Source organism: Polistes dominula, unplaced genomic scaffold (assembly GCF_049000335.1).
Source record: "Polistes dominula isolate Pdom_NZ unplaced genomic scaffold, Pdom_raw_medaka contig_73, whole genome shotgun sequence".
NCBI classification, from domain to species: domain Eukaryota; kingdom Metazoa; phylum Arthropoda; class Insecta; order Hymenoptera; family Vespidae; genus Polistes; species Polistes dominula.
The window spans coordinates 1,676,355-1,698,390 of NW_028300951.1; the positions used below are offsets into that span (position 1 = coordinate 1,676,355).

At 24.7% G+C, this 22,036-nt stretch overlaps 1 protein-coding gene across 2 annotated transcripts in view; it reads left to right on the forward strand.

Annotated features, from left to right (window-relative positions):
- Window positions 1-10,991: 10,991 nt before the first annotated feature.
- LOC107070065 (uncharacterized) overlaps window positions 10,992-22,036 on the forward strand; it is a 40,910-nt gene continuing 29,865 nt past the window's right edge. The window contains exon 1 of one of the 2 annotated variants that reach the window (XM_015327909.2): window positions 10,992-12,544. In XM_015327909.2, coding sequence (XP_015183395.2) covers window positions 12,461-12,544 — 84 coding nt within the window. In that variant the 5' untranslated portion in view covers window positions 10,992-12,460. The remainder of the gene's footprint in view (window positions 12,545-22,036) is intronic. The other variant, XM_015327910.2, reaches the window with a different exon arrangement.

Here is a 22,036-nt window from a genome sequence, read left to right on the forward strand (position 1 = left end):
GTTACCCCATATTAGGTATATATATCTATATATATATATAATTATTATATTTTAATATAATTTAATATATATAATAAGTTTAAATATAAATTAAATAAAATTTAAATAAAATTTAAATAAGGTAAATAAAATAAAATTAAATTAAATTACTATAAATAAAATTTAATAAATATATATGATAATATTTAATATTTATAATTTATTTATAATTATAATTATAATTTAAATAATATTAAAATAATATATATATATATATATATAGTAATAATATTATTATAATAATATTTAATATTTATAATTTATTTATAATTATAATTATAATTTTAAAATACATATATTATTAATACATATATATTATAATTTATATATTAATATTTAGGTATAATTAATAAATGTAATTTTATTATATACCATAAATTATAAATATTAAAAAAAAAAAAAATGTAAAAAAGAAGAAACAAAAAAAATAACGAAAATAATTCACTGATATAAACCAATAACAAATCCCATTAATTGTTAATAATAAAAATTCTAATAGAAATAAACAATAATAAATATAATCTATATATATATTTTATTTGTAAAAAAAAATTGAAGAAGAATTACGAAGTTAAGAGAAAGATCATCATCTCGTTTCTTTCATGGTTTTCCTTTTCGTGGTTAGTGGCCGCGAAATGTATGCGAAAAAAAGGGTGGGAAGGGGCTGAGGAGTGGAGGAAGAGGGATCAAAACGTAATAAAAATACCCCCTGAAAAAAATGTCGATCGATAAATCAAACGTGGTGGTTTGGTGATGGCGGTTTTAAGGTGGTCGTCTTGGTTGGTTCATTGGTTGGTTGGTTTGTTGGTTGGGGTGCTGAGTTAAAACAGAAATTGGGCTCAACGTGTAACCAAACTGATACATACAGTGCATAACATTGCACTGAGGTGTACTGGGTGTATTGCATAGAAGGCAAATTTTCTTGTCGAATGAAAGGTGCTACGTAACGAGAGGACCCTCAAGGGACACACTTGAACCCTATCAATGAGTAAGAGAAAGATAACAGGAACGTATCAATGATTATATTAATTTTTGGAATTTATTTGATTTATTATTGTACTTAGATATAATTTGGATTTAGTAGTTTATTATTTTTATTTATTTATTATTTTATTTATTATTAGATATTATTTTATAATATTTGTAAATTATAATATAAAATTAATATTTATATTATATTATATATTATATTTATTATTTTAATAAATATTGTATTATAATAATATGTATAATTATAATTTATAATATTATTATAATATTATTGTAATATTAATAATATAATTAAAATGTATAATATTTATAATTTTATTATTATTATTATAATATTTATAATATAATTACTAATATATTACATTATATATTATTTTTATTATTATATTATATATTGTAATTAATTATATTATTTTTTTGTCTCGTATTGTATTATAAATTTTAGAAAAACATTATTGTTATTTATTATTTAGTATTATATTAATTTTTTTTTTTTAGTCGTATTGTATTAAAAGTTTTGTGTATTAAAATCAGTTCAATTGGATCGTATATTGTACGGCCCTGTAAAAATCACCTACAGCGTTGTACAGATGCATTCCACCACGTAAACCAAGCTGCGATAGGGGGTTCTACCTTCGAGCAAAAGTATCGCCGATCTTTTGCGTTCCCGACGATGAGGATGAGGACGAGGACAACGTTGAGTACGAGGACGAGGACGAGGACGCAGGACATACCCAGAAGCAACGAACAACTTGGACTACAGAAAAAAAAAAAAATAAAAATAAGAACAAAAAAAATAAGAATAAGAATAAGAAAGGGGTTGGAATCAAGCTGGTTGATCACGGTAGGTGGTGGGGAGAAGGGAAAGGGAAAGAAAAAGGACAAGTAGAAGAAGGGTGAGAGGGGTTGTGAGAGCGTTTTCTTTTTTTTTTTTTTTGAAATTTTTCAGATAAATCTCCGAGGATGAACGGGAAACGTTCAAGAGGACTAAACTGTGTGGGGAAGCAAAAGGGGGAAAGTAAGGAGTAGGGGGTTAGGAGATAGGGGATAGGAAGGAAGGGATTTGATGTAGGGCTATTCTCTTTCTCTCTTCTCTTTGCCCGAAATCCTGACAGCCAACGATAAAAACAGTAATTTACGATCGTCGGTAACGTCATTCGATAATTTTCTCCTCTTTTCTACTCTTACTCTTTTACATTTTATTTTATTTTTATTAAATAATAATAATAACATTAATAATAATAATAATAATAATAATAATAATAATAATATGCAATGTTGATAATCAAATAGAAAAAAATTATTAATTATTCTAATTAATTTTTTTGGTTATAATATTTTTAGATATATATATCTATAATTACTGTACTTATACTATATATTAATAATATAAATATAATATAAGGACTGTTTGTGGCTCGGTGCTAGGGTTTCCGGCTCGTAATGGTTGGCATCGTGGGTTCGAATCCTACCAGTCGCGGAAAATATAATTCTTCTATAAATATAATATATATTATATATTTATAATCGCTATATAAATAAAATATTAATAAAATATAATTACTATTTAAATGTAATATTATTAATATAATATAATTAACGTATAAATATTAATATTAATATAACATTATTATTTACTTTACTAATAAATATACATATATAAAGGTTATAATTATAGTTATAATAATTATTTAATATTTTTTATGGTATTTGTAATTTTTATAAAATTGTTTAATTTAATAATAAATTAAATATAATATATTATAATTAATATAATAATTATTATACTATAATATATTTATATTGTACTAAAATATTGTACTATATTGTATTTATATTGTATACAATACTATACTATGATATAATATACTATAATAATTATACTAATAATATTACTATATAATTTGTATATAGTATTATTTAATATAATAATTAATAATATAGTAATATAATAATAATAACATAGTAGTAATTAATATAATTACTATATTAAATAAAAATTCTCTTGATTAACATATATGTTTTTTTTTTTTTTTTAATTTTCTAATAACAATATATAAAAGTTAAATAATACTGTAAATGTAAGTTATATATATATATATACAAATTTAGATTTAAATCGTAAATAACAACTTTATCGTGTATTCTCTTTCATGCCGAGATAGTTATACTACAACTCCGTTTATATCGAGATAAAGTTTCTGATAGATAACAGCCGTCATAATGAATTCTTTCCTGCTTCGAGAGAACACACATATACATATATACTATATATATAATATAATACATATGTTCCCTTTCGAACGGGTTCTTCGAAAGGGTTGTGTACCCGCCTTCTTCTTGTCTCGTACCGGTCATTATTATCATTGCCGTTGTTATTTTTATATTATACTTATGCGTATATATATATATGCATATAAAAATGCAACACGAGTTGCATACATATATACATGTATATTTATTATGTATTATTTATATGTATAAATATATATATATATATATACGAAGAGCCCGAACCAAGTCAAGAATTATCGATCGATTTGTGCCGAAAAATTAACTTCTCTTCTTGCATTTACCTTTTTATATATGCTTGAGGGCTAAATAAGAACATCTTACCGTCTCCTACCTTTCTCTACGTCGATTAAACTTTCCTGTAGAAGATTTCATCTTTTTCTTTTGTTTTGTTTTTTATTTATTTAGTTTTTTTCTTTCTCTTTCTTTTTGTTTTATCTCAAATTGAAACGTGTCATTTCTTTATTATTTAAATTATTAATAATTTAATTTAATTACTAATTTTGTGTGTTCATCAAAATACCTCTTTTACATACTTATATATATATATATATATAAATAATATTATATTATATTATACATGCTATACTGTAATAATATTATATTATATTTATTTATATTATGTAAATAGTAATATTATTTATTAAATGTAATATTATTATATATAATATATATTAAATATAATATTAGTAATTATTTAATATTTATATTATATTTTTATATTCTTATATAATATAATAATTATAATTATTATATAATTACATATCAATAATATAATATATATTATATAGTAATTGATCCATTTATAAGCTTCTTTTCATAAATTTATAAAGATTAGATTAATTTACATAATACCTACAGATTATTATTTATAATGATATTTAGAAATTGGATAACTTTTTTTTATTAATATCCACTTGTATACATTGTTATAAAAAATATAATATAAGTATCGAAAAGAAACGTGGAAAGAAAAATCGAACCCCTTTTTTCTAAAACAACGAAACCGAAATACCAGAATCAGGAACCCAAAGTTGTTTCACGAGGGGTTGTAAAAGAAGAAAAAAAGAAGAAAAAGGATGAGACACTATAAAATGAAAAGAATAAAACAAACATAAGAAAGAGAAAGAGAAAGAGAAAGAGAGAGAGAGAGAAAAGAGAGAGAGAGAGAGAGAGAGAAAGTGAGGAGGAAGAGGGTGGTGAGGTGAGGGAGGTGGTTAAGAGGGAACCAAGAGCAACGTTATGACACGAAAAACGGACAGAATGTAAACTGGAATTCGACTGGTTGCATTCCATCAAGCTACTTTACTCGATACAAGTTCTAACCCCCCTCCCCCCCCCAAAACTCTTCTCTTCTCCCCAAACATTTAGAAAACTTTTGTAAATAAATGAAACATTTCAACTTCAACGTACTCGGAAGGAATCAAATGGATTGAAAGATGAGGAAAAGTAGGTATGAAGGAATTAATGAGTAAGGGGTGATATTATTTATTATTTATTATTATTATTATTATTATTATTATTATTATTATTATTACTATTATTATTATTATTATTATTATTATTATTATTATTATTATTATTATTATTATTATTATTATTATTACTATTATTATTATTATTATTATTATTATTATTATTATTATTATTATTATTATTATTATTATTATTATTATTATTATTATTATTATTATTATTATTATTATTATTATTATTATTATTATTATTATTATTATTATTATTATTATTATTATTACTACTGGTTACTGATAAACTTTATTCCATGTCTACCCTCGCGAGTTTCTACATAACCTCCTTGCTACATCCAGTGTCACATATTCCTTATCCTATTATTATTATTAAAATTATTATTATGTTTCGATGGCATTATATTTATTATTAATAAAATTATTATTATATTTTGTTGGTATTATTTATTATTATTTAAATTATAATTATATTTTTATGATTGATTTTAGTTATGATTGATTGAAGGATTATTTTTGAGAAATTATTTAAGTGGATTAACGTGTTTTTTTTTTTTTAATTTTTTTTTTTTTAAGTATTCTATCTTTCTTTCGTTTTTTTGTTTTTTTGTTGACGATGTATGATTCATGTAGGTGTGAATTTATTTACATGAATGTAAGAATAAGTGAATGTGAATGTGAATGATGAAATATGTGAATAACGATACAAATAGGAAAGAATAATTATAATATTATAATAATAATTATTAAATTTAATAATTATATTCAAATAATTAGGAAAGTCATCGATTTAATTAAATAGGAAATAGGACAGAATATTTTTCTATCTTCTTAAAAAAAAAATCAAAAGAAACAAAATGAGTTTTCGAATGAATATGAATCAATGTTAGCGCCTGAAAACAGGCAACCCTTTCTACGTTGCATCATTGTAACTTTAGATAAATATTATAAAAGATTAATATAGATATTTTAAATATTTTAGAGATATAGGAATTGTTTATTACATTTTTTTCTTCTTCTTTTTTGTTTGTTTGTTTATAATTATATTATTATGGTTAACTAAAATTTCGTAAATTTATTGTGTAATCAATTGTATTATAAATTGCATGATGGATTGTTTCTTTGTTTCTTTTATAAAATTTATTGCTGGAAATATTCTTCACTAATTAATATAAGTGTTCTCTGTTTTTTTTTTATTAACAAGGAAGTACGTATATATACACACATATATATATATATAAATAAATACACACAAGGATAAAAATATTAAAGAAAAGGATTTTTGTTTGATCGTCGTATTTTGTTCTTTTTCAAAAAAAAATAAAAAATAAATAAATACATCTCCAATGATTGTTCAAATATACCGTTGTAAATATTTACGTTAAAACTTACGATGATTGCAGTAATGTGTACATATACTGAAATTATAAAGAAAGAAAGAAAGAAGACTAAAAAAAAAAAATAAAAAAAGATACCAAGGCTTAACATGAAGAGAAATCAAGGTTGTACGATGAGAAATAACATTAGGCATGTAAAAAGTAAAGTATTATACACGTCATAGTCATTCGTAATATGTAGTTGTAAATAGAATTCATGCGTGTAAATGGCGAACTATTTTACAAGCAACAGCTGCTATTCGGAAGCTTAAGTACACGTGCGCATGCGCGCGCAAACTCACAGTAGATTTTATGTCAGTGTTAGATATTAATCGTGTGTTTAGTGAATAGAAAATAAACTATTAGTCTGTGATAAAACTATAAACTAATATGCAGAAAAAAAAATTATATTGAACTCGATTATTATTAGATTGATGATTATTCATTTCTAACATAACCTACAAAATTAAAACATAGTAAAGAAAATAATTCGATATAATGCGATTTAAAAAACAAATTAAATTAATATTAAATTAACTATAAAATTATAAAATTAAATTAATATTAAATTAAATAGAAAAAATATATATATATAAATAAATTATATATAATAAAATATTTTTCGAATATTTTATAATTATTACTCATAATAATTATAATTACAATTATATTTACTATTTAAAAATTTATATAAAATACTATATTATTATTATTATATATTTATATATAATATATCATTTTTTTTTAAATTTGAAAACACATTATAGAATCAATATTACATTAATACACTTTTAAAAAGCCCGTTGAACAGGAATAGATATCTTTGAGTGCTTGCTAAACGTCGATGACTCTTTAATCTCGATCGAAGATGAAGAATAAAAAAAATACGAACAGAAGAGAAGTAAAAGGAGGAGGAGGAGGAGGAGTAGGAGGAGGAGGGAGAGGGCCATTTACCTGGTTTTAATCGGAGGAAAAAGCGTAATATCCTGAATGACGATCTTAATGGTTCCGAAGTTGAGAGAGGCGTGCTCACAGTTCTGCGCGTGCACAAACACAAGTTTAAAGTTTCAAGTGTGGGAAAAGTCAAGTTGTGAATCGAGTCTTCTTCCTCCTCCCCTCCCTCCTTTCTCTCCTCCTCTCCCATTCGTTGGGTTCTTCTCAAGAGTCGCTTTGTTTTGCTTTGCCATACTCATAGTCCCTCGGCTATTTACCTCAGTGGTAAACTTGGTACAGTCTTTGCCTATACCAAGCCCTGGTTACACCAACCAACCAAGTAACCACCATTACTACTTACTATCACCATCAAACTCCTGTTTGCTAGCCCTCATGGGTTGTTGCAGTTGCTGCTAGCCTTCGCATGTCTGCTAAACCTTTCTTTCTTTCCTTCTAACATGCTTTTCCTTACCTGATCATGAATTTGCACCTGAACGTGCAAACCTGAAATATGTCGCGTGTTAGTTAAATTCATGAAATTCCAACTTCAATATCGGTTTTTATCCATCCAAACTTTGATCTAATGTTTCATCTTTTGGAATATGTTTTGATTTTATTTTTTTTTTTTTTATATTAATTATTCACGTAATATTATTACGTTTATAAGTTAACAATATTATGTTAAATTATTTAAATTTAATTAAATAAAAAATTATTTTCTTCTCTAATTTTGATATATATATATATATATATTATAATTTATAATATAATAAAATATATAATATTATTTATTATTATATTTATTATTATAATATAAGTAAAATAATATAATTAATTAAATTATATTATAAATTTAAATTTAATTTAAAAAAATATATAAAATTATTTCTTAATAATATCTTTATTCAAAATTAGTATTCTTATTGCGTAAAATCATAACTTTTGTTTTCAATACTTTTTCAATCATCTTTTATATCATCTAATTATAAGATAAATATCAGTTTAATAGATTACCATAGAATATTTACATTTTGACGATCGTCGTTCAATCGTTATCGAACTTACGTCAGACTAATAATTCTTTCTGTTTTTCTTTTTCATTTTTGTTCAATCATTTTACCAGATTGTAATTGGAGATTACAAGACGTTGTCTAAAACATCTAAGATATAATTATTCTTCACGACAGGAAACTATTATTACTCGTTATAATCGCATTACTCGTCTCGTTTCGGATTAAAAACGTTTCGTCTAATTATACAAATAACCCAAAAAAAAAAAAAAACTATTGTAAGAAAATTTGTTTGAAACTATTACGAGACATCACGTATTTGTACTCTTGAATTTTTTATTTTTTTTTTATTTAAACAAACTCGTATCTCAAATACATACTTCCGCGTTATTTAACGTATCACACGTAATATAATTATATGTAAAATAAAAAAAAGTTTATCACGAGGATTTGTCCTTCTATTAAATAGAAAATATTAGCTTAGTATTAGTTGTAGAAAAATGACGTCGTGTTTTTTTTTTTATTCGAATAAAAACAAGGTCGACTGAAACGATAGAACAAACTAGTTTTAAACTATATTATCACAAATAAATATCGTAGAATTTTAAACGGTACTATTTTACGATATTTTAATTAATTACATTTAATTTGAAACGTTTAATTCAATCTCTGTTAGAAGAAATATATATATTATATTCATTACTTTGATTTTTATTATTATAAAAATTATATTAATAAGAAAGGATCGATTGGAAACTAATTTTGTACTTTGTAATTGCATTGGAAAAAAAAAACATCGTGTAGAAAAAAAAAGTAATTCCGATGCCTCGTTTTAACGGAGAGTTCGATGCCAGGCGTTAACGGAGACTTCGATGCGTGGAAAATGTTCAAGAGACATCAACGCCTGACGTGTAACGAAATATATATATATATATATATATATTATGTGTGTGTGTATATCTAGTACACAATACATATGTAATATTTTTCAATTGACCTCACGTTTTGTTCTACATATGTTTAGAATTTCTAATTTATATATTACGCGCCGTTATACAATAAAATATATTTCCGAGGTTTATATATATATATATATATATATATATAATAATATTTTAAATTATATTAAAAATTATTTAATATTAATTTAAAATTATATTATATATAATATTTATATTATAAATTTATATTATATATTATAATTATATTTTATAATAAATATTTATATTGTGTGTATAATATTTTAAATTATATTTATAATATCTATGGGTTTTATAAAATATAAAATAAAATTTATAAAGAGAACAAAAAAAATTTTAAAATAATATTAATTAAAATTATATTATATAATATTTATATTATAAATTTATAACACATAATAATTATATTTTATAATAAATACATTTATTCTTATATTTCATTTATTTAATTATTATTAAAATAATTCTTATCTTTTAAATTTCGCGAATATTTCGCATGACACATTATAAATATGAATTCTCACGTACGAAGTATGTACACATCATCTTCAAATAAAATGAATCGTAGTAGCAGCTAGTAGGTCACCGTGTTCCATCTCTCACGTTCCCTTCCTTTTTCCCGTTTACCTATTATTAATTTATGAATAGGTACATTATTTTTTCGCATAATCCATCCATTAATATTTTCCAGTTTTGCATATTACGTATATCTCTCGTAATGTTATTCATTGTGCTTCGTGCTAACACCCTTTCATGTTAAAGGATCACGAAAAACCGTTGCATTACTCTTTCTTATTGTTATTATTGTTATTATTATTATTATTATTGTTGTTGTTGTTGTTTTATCATCTAACGGTAGTAAATTCAATGCTAGGAAAGATTTCTCACGGTGGACATCGAGAAAATTCACAAAACTATACCTGTGTATTTTAATGATCTAATTGGTAGTACCGAATGACTTCAATTTTACCATTTAATTAATATGCCATTACTTACTTACTTACCAATGGCATTTACAGGAACAACGGGTATTCTGTATTATCATAATTGCTGATCGTTATTACCATAATTCTTTATCTCACAGGTCAGAATGATTTTACCTTATGAAATGAAAATATTTCTAAACGGTTTACATCCTAACTAGACTGCAACGTAATTTTATCTTAAAACTATTTGCAAAAATATTTAAAACATTTTTTTTTTATAAGAATTATTATTAAATAGTGTAACATATATTATTATCATTATTTTTAATAGAAAGCTAAAACTATAATCTACATACATATGTGTGACAGTGATAAATGATAAGGGGTTCACAGCCCGCATCTATTTTAACATTTAAATATCATTTCAATATATATATATATATGTATATATGTTTATATATTGTACTACATATATATTGTGTAATTATTATTTTTAATTTTATTATTTTTATATATTAATATAATATTTATTATTTAAAATTTATTTTACATTTATTATTTAATTATAATTATATATAATTATATAATTATATAATTGTGTAATTATATAGTATTGTGTATTATTTATATATTAAATTATACATATATATATATATAAAGTTGAATTCAAAGGTCTGTTGTTGAACATTTGATTCCAAAGTTAGAAATTTGATTGACGTGAATACGAAAGAGAATTAAAACATAAAAAGAATGAACATGTAAAATGTAAAATGTAAAATAAAAAGATGAATCAACATCAGCAGAAGAATCAGCATCAGCATCAGCATCAGCATCAGCAGCAGAAGCAGAAGCATCAGCAGAAGCAAATGCAGAAGCAGAAGCATGAGGAATAACGAAGTCGGCAGAAAGAGGTGGCTACAAACGTTGGTTAGCCGAACGGAAAGAACGAAGATAAAGAACAACGATGCGTGAAGATCTCTTGCTGTCAGTCGGTGGTCAACCGTCCCGTAGGAAGGACGTTGGGTGTGCTTGCGTGCCTTTAAATTACGATTTTTCTACCTTGCATTTGTTACTTCCTTAGTAACGATAAAAAAAGTTACAAACAACTGCAGAGAAAGAAGTAGAAAAGAATAGTTTAAATAAAAGAAACATTTAATATGAACAAATTTTGTTTAATCTAATCTAATATTTTTGTCATCTTTTGAATTGTGCAATAAATAAATAAATAAATAGATAATAAGAACAATATAATTCCGCGGGTACGGAAAAGTATTATATTTCGAATTTACGAAAGAATTTTGGTGATACAGTTTGATACAAATTTATAAAAAAAGAAGAAGAAGAAGAAGAAGAAGAAGAAGAAGAAGAAGAAGAAGAAGGAGGAGGATAATTAAAAATAATTAATTATGATTATTTAAACAAATATAAAAAATTTACAAGAAGGAAACATCGAATATATAAATAAATAAATAAATAAAAATATTATTCTTCGGGTATAGAAAAGGTGTTTCGCATTTCGAAAGAATTTCGGTGACAGTTTGATGAAAATTAACAAAAAGAAAAAGAAAGATAATTAAACATAATTATATTATTATAAATTAAACAAATTATAATAAATTTACAATAAGAAAAATAAGAAGAAGATAAATAAAAATAATTAATTTTATAATTATTTAAACAAATATAACGCCTACAAATAAAAATCTAATTTAATTCGAAGAACCCGTCTGAATATTTTCTTTTAACAAAAACCATTGCACAACTAAAAATAAGAAAAATAATTACTTATGATTATTTAAACAAATATCTCATCTACGAACAAACAAGAATTGAATTCGTTAATTTCAATCGACCCATCGGTTTTTTTTTTTTTTTTTTTTTTTTTTTTAACGTAAATATTGCAATGGCAAAATAATAAAGAAGAAAAAAACAAATAAAAAGAATGATCAGTGACCTTGTGCAAAACGAAACTCGCGTAATCGGCCGACTTACGGTTGTTCTACCTTATGTATGGTAGTCCAAGTTTATGTCCGTGGGTTTGAGAGTTCGAGTATTAAAATGAACCGAAGTTAAATCAGAAGAAACTTGTGCCAACAAAAGCAAACCTTTTACCTACATACCTTTGCGAAGATTCCACTCTACTTGTATGTGTGTCGTATATACATACATCGACAAGATTTAAAGAGGACGTACCACAAGTATTCACAAGTGTTAACAAATGAAAATTGAATCATTAAATTGTCACATTATTTTCATTTGTTATAAATAACAAATGAATGAATGTTAGAAAACTCTGATACAATTTGATCAATTGAACATTTGAATATTTTTGAAATTTGTGTTATTCTATTTTAATTTGCAATTTATTTAATGATAAAGTAAATTCGATACTATCATTTACAAAAAAAAAAAAAAAATATATAAAAAATGGCTTCCATGTGTGGTAGCAGTAAAAGTCATCCAGCATTGACTAACAGCAGCTATTACAGGAGTGGTGCTTATCCTTATCAAGTAAGTTTATTTTATATTTCTTTTATTTTTGTATAATTCATTTTTGTATTGCAGGATACTTGAAACATTTTGAGATCTTAAACAACTTTTTTTTTGTAAAATAAAATATATTTATATTTATATGTAATATTAGGTTTTTTTTTTTAACCAAAAGTTCATCTGCGATTTTTATTTTTAATTAATTATTAACCTTTGTTTATATACCACCCTTCCTGGAGTAACACACTTACCACATCCGGGTCCTTTGGACCCGAGCGAGAAAAATCGTTATAACAAAGAAACTATTGCATAGATTTACTTCAACATTTTTTTGAGACTTCTTTAATACTTACTTAAAAACACTATATAGGTTTTATAGCTTTAAATTACATTTCAATATGTTTAAAAAATTACCAAACTTGAGTACAATTGAGAAAAATGATTCAAGTTGCAAAAAAGGTCGTCTGGGTCCTTTGGATGAAGTGTCGTAAGTAACTATCCTAGAAGAGAATCCTAGAAGCTTTCTCGACACCGAAACCATTTATTCGACTGAATTACTTGAATAAAATAAAAAAATAAAAATAAAAAACAAGAAAATAAGTTAATAATTTTATCAACTAGAAAATTCAAATGTAATAAATAAATTTTCAAGTAGGTACATATAGAATTGATTTATTTAATTTTTATAATTGAATAACTTTCAATATTTTTGTACTTTTAATGTAATAAATATCAAATAATTAATATTAAATATTTTACTTTCTATTTGAATGACAGAGAAAATTATTTTATTATTAACAACAAAATAATATTTTTTTTTAATTATATAACATTATTGTAAAAATTACTTCAATTATATTATTCCACAATATTATAGGAAAGAAATTGATTTAATTTTGATAAGTATTCTCACACTTGAAATCGCGTAAACGTGACTACGAAACTCGTTTCTACGAGCAACAAACATTAATAATTTATTATGAGAAACGCGACGTAAATTGTTCACGTGAACGCCTACGTAGTATGTAATATATATATATATATATATAGAAAAGTATGTACATATATATATACGTTTGTATATATTATACATACTTAAATATAAAAGAATCCTTGTGTTTCATTCCCAACGCATTGGTTGGTTAACTTGTTAAAAGTAATTTTTATCGTTAACATCGAATATTCTACAAATTTTGTTTAATATAACAAAACCATTAGTGTAGTCTTTTTATTTTTTTTTAATTTTTAATCCTAACTATATAATTAAATATTAACCTAACAATTTTGATTTTAATAACATTTAATCATTATTACAATTTATTGATATAATACTTTTGATATTATATTAATTAATAAAATGATCCCAACCAACCCATTACAAGAATAATAATAATAGTAATAATAATAAGGTAATATCAAAGATAAAATACACCTGGATAAGATAATGACACATCACGAGGAAGGATACTTGGTCATTTGAATTTATCATGATATTGTATTGAACTGTCATTACTTCAAAACGATTTGAACGAATGATGGTCATCAATAAGCACTCAACTCGAACTCATTGCACGATTCACGTTCTATCATTCAAACACATTTATAAAATAAATATACACAACATATACATTTTAATATATATATATATACTTTTTTTCTACACCTGTAAAAGTTTTACGTCTTTTAATGAAGATAAAATTACTTTTACAAATTTAATCCGAAATTATTACAAACGTGTTTTTCAATTTAGATCTTTCAAACTGGTACAACTTGAATTATTTGTATTTTTTTTTTTTTTTTTTTTTTTAAAGTAGTTCAACAAATGTAACATGGTTTTTCTTTGGTTTTTATAAATTTTTGATTGGATATAATCACACGTTTGAATTTTGAATTTTGATCAAGAAAACAATTGGTTATTGGTAATTGATGATTGATTATTGTAACAATTTTGTTATTTGTTAATATGATATTGGTGTTGTTTTAACAAAAAATTGAAATATCAGTTTAACAACGAGAGTGACGAATAACGGTTAACTTCGTTAACCTTCTTTGGAGCTCGTTGAACGAATTTCCTCGTTTCTTGACCTCAACAACCATGATACTCGTTTCACTGTATTGGTGGTAATTCAACAAGTTTGTCAACGAAAGTGATGAGAGAAAACAAACGTTTTTTTTTTCTTCAACATTGTGAATCTTATTTATATATATATAGAATGTTTTTAAGATAATTGAAATAATATGTTTTCATGGAAATGATAGAAACGGAGAAGAATATAATATTATTAAAATAAAGAAGAAAAATAAGAAAAGAAATGTTATTCCTACTCGTGGTAGAAAAAAGTAGTCTATAATTAAATTAACATTTCAAATAGGATTACATATATATATATATATAATAATAACAGACGCTATATATATATATATAGATGTGTTAAGAATAATTATATAATAAATACGAGAAATGTTAAAGTAGTTGTAAAATGTTATTCAAATATTTCATTAGTACGAACAATGAGAAATTATCTTAACTAGATTAGATTGTTAATAGAAATGAAATATATTTTTATTTATTTATTTATTCTCGTATTTGAATAATACAATTGTGCCACAACTCTATTAATATTTTATTATAAATATGTGTATTAATATAAAAATAAAATAATACTATAATAATTCAATAAATAAATAGGAATACCAAATAATATTAGTAATTATTTATTATCTAATTTATTTATACTAGTATTTAAATAATACTATAACTTAACATTTATAATATATTAAAAATATTAATATTTTATTATAAATATTAATACACACAAAAATAAAATAATACTGATCCAATAAATAAAAATAAAATAAATAGATTTACCAAATAATATTAGTAATTATTTATTACCTAATTATTTAAACTAGTATTTAAATAATACTATAACTTGACTTTTTTAATATATTACATATTAATTATTATAAATACCACCATAAAAAGAAATAATACATATCCAATAAAAAAAAAATCCAACAAATAGGGTTATTACCAAATAATATTAATTCTTAATTGTTCCTTAATTATTTATACTAGTATTTAAATAATACTATTCCTCTTCACTCTTATATATTTATTAACATATTAATTATTTATTATAAATACAACCATAAAGTAACAAAAAAATTATCCTAATTTAATAAACAACAATCTCATAAAAATACTAACCAAATAATATTCTTACCTATGTTTATTGAAAAAAGAAAATCAAAACTATAAAAATCACCACCACCACTACCACCGCCACTAAAAAATATGACAATACCCATTCGCGAACCCTTTTTCTTCCTCCCTTCCTCTTTTCTGTGTAGACACGAAGTTACAGGAGGTAAAAGTAGTCGTACTACAAGGGCAAAAGAACGGGGTTCCAGTTTACGCCACCATAAATCGTTATTAAACGAGCATTCGCGAATACTACTACTACAAATACTATTACTAAGTCTTGTACACACTAACATCTATGTATTTGAGAGTAAGAAACTTAAGGACCACCCCGTAGATGTATAAAGTCGAACGTTTGACGCACCCATCGACGACCCTCGTGTCTCTTTTTCCTCTTCTTATATCCGACCTTTAAAAGAGGAGGAGGAGGAGGAGGGGGGAGGAAGAACCTTCTTCTTCTTCTTCTTCTTCTTCTCTTGGTATCATGCAAGAGAGGGTGGGGGCGGGGGGAAGAGGGAGGAAGAAGGGTGGAAAAGGAATGTATTTGTCCTATACGTTAACTCTCGTCCTTTGTCCTTTCGTAGTCCTTTATTTACGTTCCTTGTCAATGTATTTCTGGTATTTAAAACGTACCATCATTTTTGAACGAGAGGTTCAAGGGGGGAAGAAGACAAAAGGGTGTTATTTCAAATTATTGTTCAATTAATGTATGAAAGTAATTGGTATTTTTTAATTTTGAATAGTTTATGGTTTTTTTTCTTTTTCTTTTTAGAACTTTAAGTATTCATTAATTATTTGAAAATTAATTGTTATTATTTATTATTCGTAATTTATTATTATGCAGTTAAGGAAAAAGGGATAACAACTTTGAATTTGAATTTAATTTCAATGAGATTGGGATAAATTATTGATTATATTTTATATGGATAAATAATTGTTAATAAAATTATCAAAAATTTGAATTTTAATTAAATTATAAAAATTTAATTAATTAAAATTATATTTGAATAAATTGTAAATAATTTAATTTTTAGAATTTAATTTTAATGTGTTAATGAGCTAATAATTTGAATAATACGTGGCCCATTGCTGGGCCCATTAATCGGCAAACTACCATAATTCGGCCAATGATCAACTACCATTAATGGGCCGATGATAACTACCATTAATGGGCCGATGATAACTACCATTAATGGGCCGATAATAACTGCCATTAATGGGCCGATAATAACTGCCATTAATGGGCCGATAATAAATGCCGGTAATGGGCCGATAATAAATGCCGGTAATGGGCCGATAATAAATGCCGGTAATGGGCCGATAATAACTGCCGGTAATGGGCCGATAATAAATGCCGGTAATGGGCCGATAATAAATGCCGGTAATGGGCCGATAATTAATGCCGGTAATGGGCCGATAATTAATGCCGGTAATGGGCCGATAATAAATGCCGGTAATGGGCCGATAATAAATGCCGGTAATGGGCCGATAATTAATGCCGGTAATGGGCCGATAATTAATGCCGGTAATGGGCCGATAATTAATGCCGGTAATGGGCCGATAATTAATGCCGGTAATGGGCCGATAATAAATGCCGGTAATGGGCCGATAATAAATGCCGGTAATGGGCCGATAATAAATGCCGGTAATGGGCCGATAATAAATGCCGGTAATGGGCCGATAATAAATGCCGGTAATGGGCCGATAATTAATGCCGGTAATGGGCCGATAATAAATGCCGGTAATGGGCCGATAATAAATGCCGGTAATGGGCCGATAATAAATGCCGGTAATGGGCCGATAATAACTGCCGGTAATGGGCCGATAATAAATGCCGGTAATGGGCCGATAATAACTGCCGGTAATGGGTAGTTACGTTCAGGCACCGAAAATGTAGTTAGAGACATCGGATCTTTTTGAAATTTTAACACAATATTTCTACATATATATACATTCGAAAAATGTAAAAAAAAAAAAAGAATTTTTTTAAATTGCAGAGTAGAAGGTCCCCTTAAGTGAATTAATGTATATACTAATACATAATATTAGTTTATAGGTTAAGTTTAGTAATATTTCAATATGTTAAGTGAATTAATACGTATACTAATACATAATATTAGTTTATAGGTTAAGTTTGGTAATACTTTAATATGTTAAGTTAATTAATACATATACTAATACATAGTTATAATTTATAGGTTAAGTTTAGTAATAGGAAAGTATCATAAATCGTTTAAATGAAAGTATTAAGTATAATATATATAATATGAAAAAAAAACAACAACAAACAAATAGCAACACGTAACGATAGAAGAAAGAAAGGTGAGAAAAATGGAGAAGAAGAAAGTTAGCGATCTAGAAAGAGAGAAAGAAAGAACATTGAGGAGAATAGAAGGTAGTATAGTGTGAAGGGGAGGGGTGGGGGAGGGAGGGGGGAGGAATCATTATCATCATCTTCACGCGATGCTAAACGAAAAGGAGAAGAAACTTATGTAACTTTCTTTCACGCAAGACCAAGGCCAAGGTTTCGTTTTTCTTTTTTTCTTACTTTTTTTTCGCAAAGATACGAACACGTGGTCTCCCCCACTCTCTCGCTCTTCCCCCCCCACTCTCATATTTCGTCGTTCATATTTTACATGAGCGCGGGGGGAAAAAATATAATTGTCAATTGTATTTTTTTATGAACGATGAAACACACGGATATTTGTATTTTTTGTTTGTTTTAAACAAATATTTTTCTTAACACAAATGCATCGTTATCTTATTCTTGTAAAATTGTACTTTTGTTATAAATAATTTAATAGATAATAGAAAAATAGTAGATTGAAGTAAAATTTGATTATGAATAAGAAGAATAAAAAAATGAGAAAAAGGATAAGAATAATGTAAGGACTATCTACCCTTTTTGAACGATCAAGGATTGAATTGAAGAAATTGTAGATACCACAGTGGAAAAAGGATAGAACTACTAAACCTCTTCTTCAAAGGATATATCCTTGAGAATGTAGAAAGAAAAAAAAAAAAGAAAAAGAAAAATGAGAAAAGGGTATAAATAGCAGCTAGGTTTATAAACGCAGGAAAAGGGATCTTCTCTCTTTCTTTCTTTCTTTCTTTCCTGCATAATAAAATATTACGATGGTTGGTTGGTTGGTTGTTCGAACGATAAAGGATAAAATGGTTTAGGTACTTGCATAAATAGACAACAAAAAATCAAAATAAAATTAAATCCACCTACGTGTATGTTAGGACAATCATTTTCCATGTAATCTTTGTAATAATACGAAAAATAAAAAATTATCTAAATAAAATAGAATAGAATAATTTAAATAATTATTTTCAATATTTAAATTATTATTTAAGTATAAAATATAAATTAAAATTAAATTAATTTTATTATATTATATATATATATATATATATATATATATATATATATATATATTTTATGGACCTTAAAATAATGTCGCTTTCTAACCTTAAAAATGAAACGAATAAATCTCTAACAAATTTATATTTTTAATCAAAATATAATAAACCTTGTTATCAATAACCTTTCTTTATCTAGTATGCAAAATTTTAATATCAATTTGATAAAAATATACAAAATTTGACATTTGTAGAAACGACATTACTTTCTGGTTCATCTAATATATATATATAAAATTTAAAATTTATTAAACTAATACTAAATTAATACTAAACTTAACCTATAAACTAATATTATGTACTAGTATACAAATTAATTCACTTAACATATTAAAGTATTACTAAACTTAACCTATAAAGTAATATTATGTATTAGTATGCAAATTAATCCACTTAACATATTGAAGTAATACTAAACTTAACCTATAAACTAATAGTATGTACTAGTATACAAATTAATTCACTTAACATATTAAACTAATACTAAACATAACCTATAAACTAATATTATATATTAATATACACATTTATTATTAATATTATGTTTATTATATGCATTTTTAACAAATATTTACTACAAATTAAATCCTTACAAATAAAATCTTTATTCGACTGATCATGTGATACCTTTCAGTGTTAAAAATTTAACACCTAACCTAAAAGCCCTTTTTTTGATTCGAATCTACCACACCAACGAGAAAGAGAGAGAGAGAGAGAGAGAGAGAGAGAGAAAAACGAAGATTCGAAGACGAGATTAGGCGAGGGTAGGATTTAAATTCCTTATTAGGTAAAGGTTGGATAAATTTAAGGGGGAGATTAGAGAACTAAAACTAAAAAGATTTTCAGATCAAGGTTGTTTCAATGGTGGGAAAGGGAGGGAGGGCGGGGGGAAAGGGAGGGAGGGAGTTTAACTTTATAATCTTGAAAAGAATTTTTATATCTGCTTTGATGATCTCTTCAACTTCAACAATTTTTAATCTGACAAAATCAACGATAAACTTTTTTTTTTAACAAATTCATTCATCTGTCAATTTTCTTTTTTTTATTTTTTTTTTTTATTTTTTTTTATTTCTTTTTCTAACAAGACCATATTTGGATGATTTCTTTTTGTTAATCTTTTGTAATAATCGATTCGTACTAACGCAGAAGGAGGTCCTTTACTCGACCACCGCCCGTGCGTAAAAGCTCAAACGAGAAGAATATCAAAAAGAGAGAAAGAGAGAGAGAGAGAGAGAGAGAGAGAGATGGGGAAAGAGGGGTAAAAGGGCGGAGGGGGGAGAGCATGTCCTTTTTGCGAACACGCCGAGCAACCACAGGAATTTGTGGTCCAGACAAATCGATATCTGCTTGGACGTATCTGAAAAGTATAATACCGATAATCTCTCGCATGTGTTTTCTTCTTTTTATTTTTGTTTTTTTTTTCTATTTGTTTATTTTTTTTTTATTGTTTTATTTTTTTTAATAGTCGGCACGCTTCTTGCTTGGTCATATTGTAAATTTTACGACCAACTCTTTTTTCCACCCCCGCAATAATATTCTTCAAAGATAAATCTTTCTTTATCTTTTTTTTTATTTTTGTTTTTGTGAGAGGACACGCAACGTCATGTAAGGATGACGATAAAGTACGTCCCGTCGATTATTAATAATAATAATAATGATAATGAAAATTATTTTAATGAAAATTTAAAAATTATCATAATTAATATAATAATAGTATTATAATTAATATAGTATTATTATTGTTATTATTATATTAATTTATTATAATATTATTATTGTAATATTATACTATTTTATATATTTTATAATATTATTTAATATTATATTTACATTTAAAATTATTATTTTTATTATTATAATATATTTAATATTTTATTAAATATATATATATATATTTATTATTACATATTAAATTAATTATATATTAAATATATAATAATAATAATTATTATTATTATTATTATATTAATTTATTATAATATTAATAAAAATTATATAAAATTATATAAAATAAAATATATAATAATATATACAATAATAATATAAAATAAATAATAATATAAAATTATATAATAATAAAAATAATAATAATACAAATAATAATAATAAAACTTTAATTTTATTATTATTTTTAATAATTTTATTATTTTATTTTTTTTTATTATATTAATTTGTATTTATCATCTTTTTTTGTTATTTACATAATATATTTAGATTATATATATATATATATTTCTATATTTTAATATTTGAACGAACTCTATAATAATTTAATTAAATTCTAAAAAAAAAAAAAAACAGAAAAACAAACAACAACAAAATAAAAAAATAAATAAATATTGAGACCACTGAAAGTTTGAAATTAAATTACCCATTAAGAGAAAAAAATTCAACTTGAATGATATAACATAATATAATATAATATACTTATTCCAGTGTTTGAAAAACATTCACAGAACGAGTAGAAAGAATACGATGATAAATAACAAAAAATAAACAATAAAAAGAAAATAAACAAAAAGGATGAGATGATGTGATGTAGTTATACGTTAGTTGAGATCGTCTCTCGTTTGCTTTCCTTTCCTTATTTTTTGTTTTTTTGTTTTTTTCATTTAATCTTATTTTTCTTTTATCCTTCTTCTCACTTCTTACTGGCTGGGCTGTTACCTCAGAAACGAGACAAGCCAATTTTACGTTGACTTCACCGCAGACACACCGCAAATCTTCTTCTTTCATTTCTTTCTTTCTTTCTTTCTTTCTTTCTTTCTTTCTCTTTCTCTTTCTATCTCTCTTTCTGTTTCTTATCTTTTTTTTTTTTTAGTTGAGTGTCTTATTCATTCTCGTTGATCATCGTTTCGATCCGGTATCCCCACGAGCCAAAG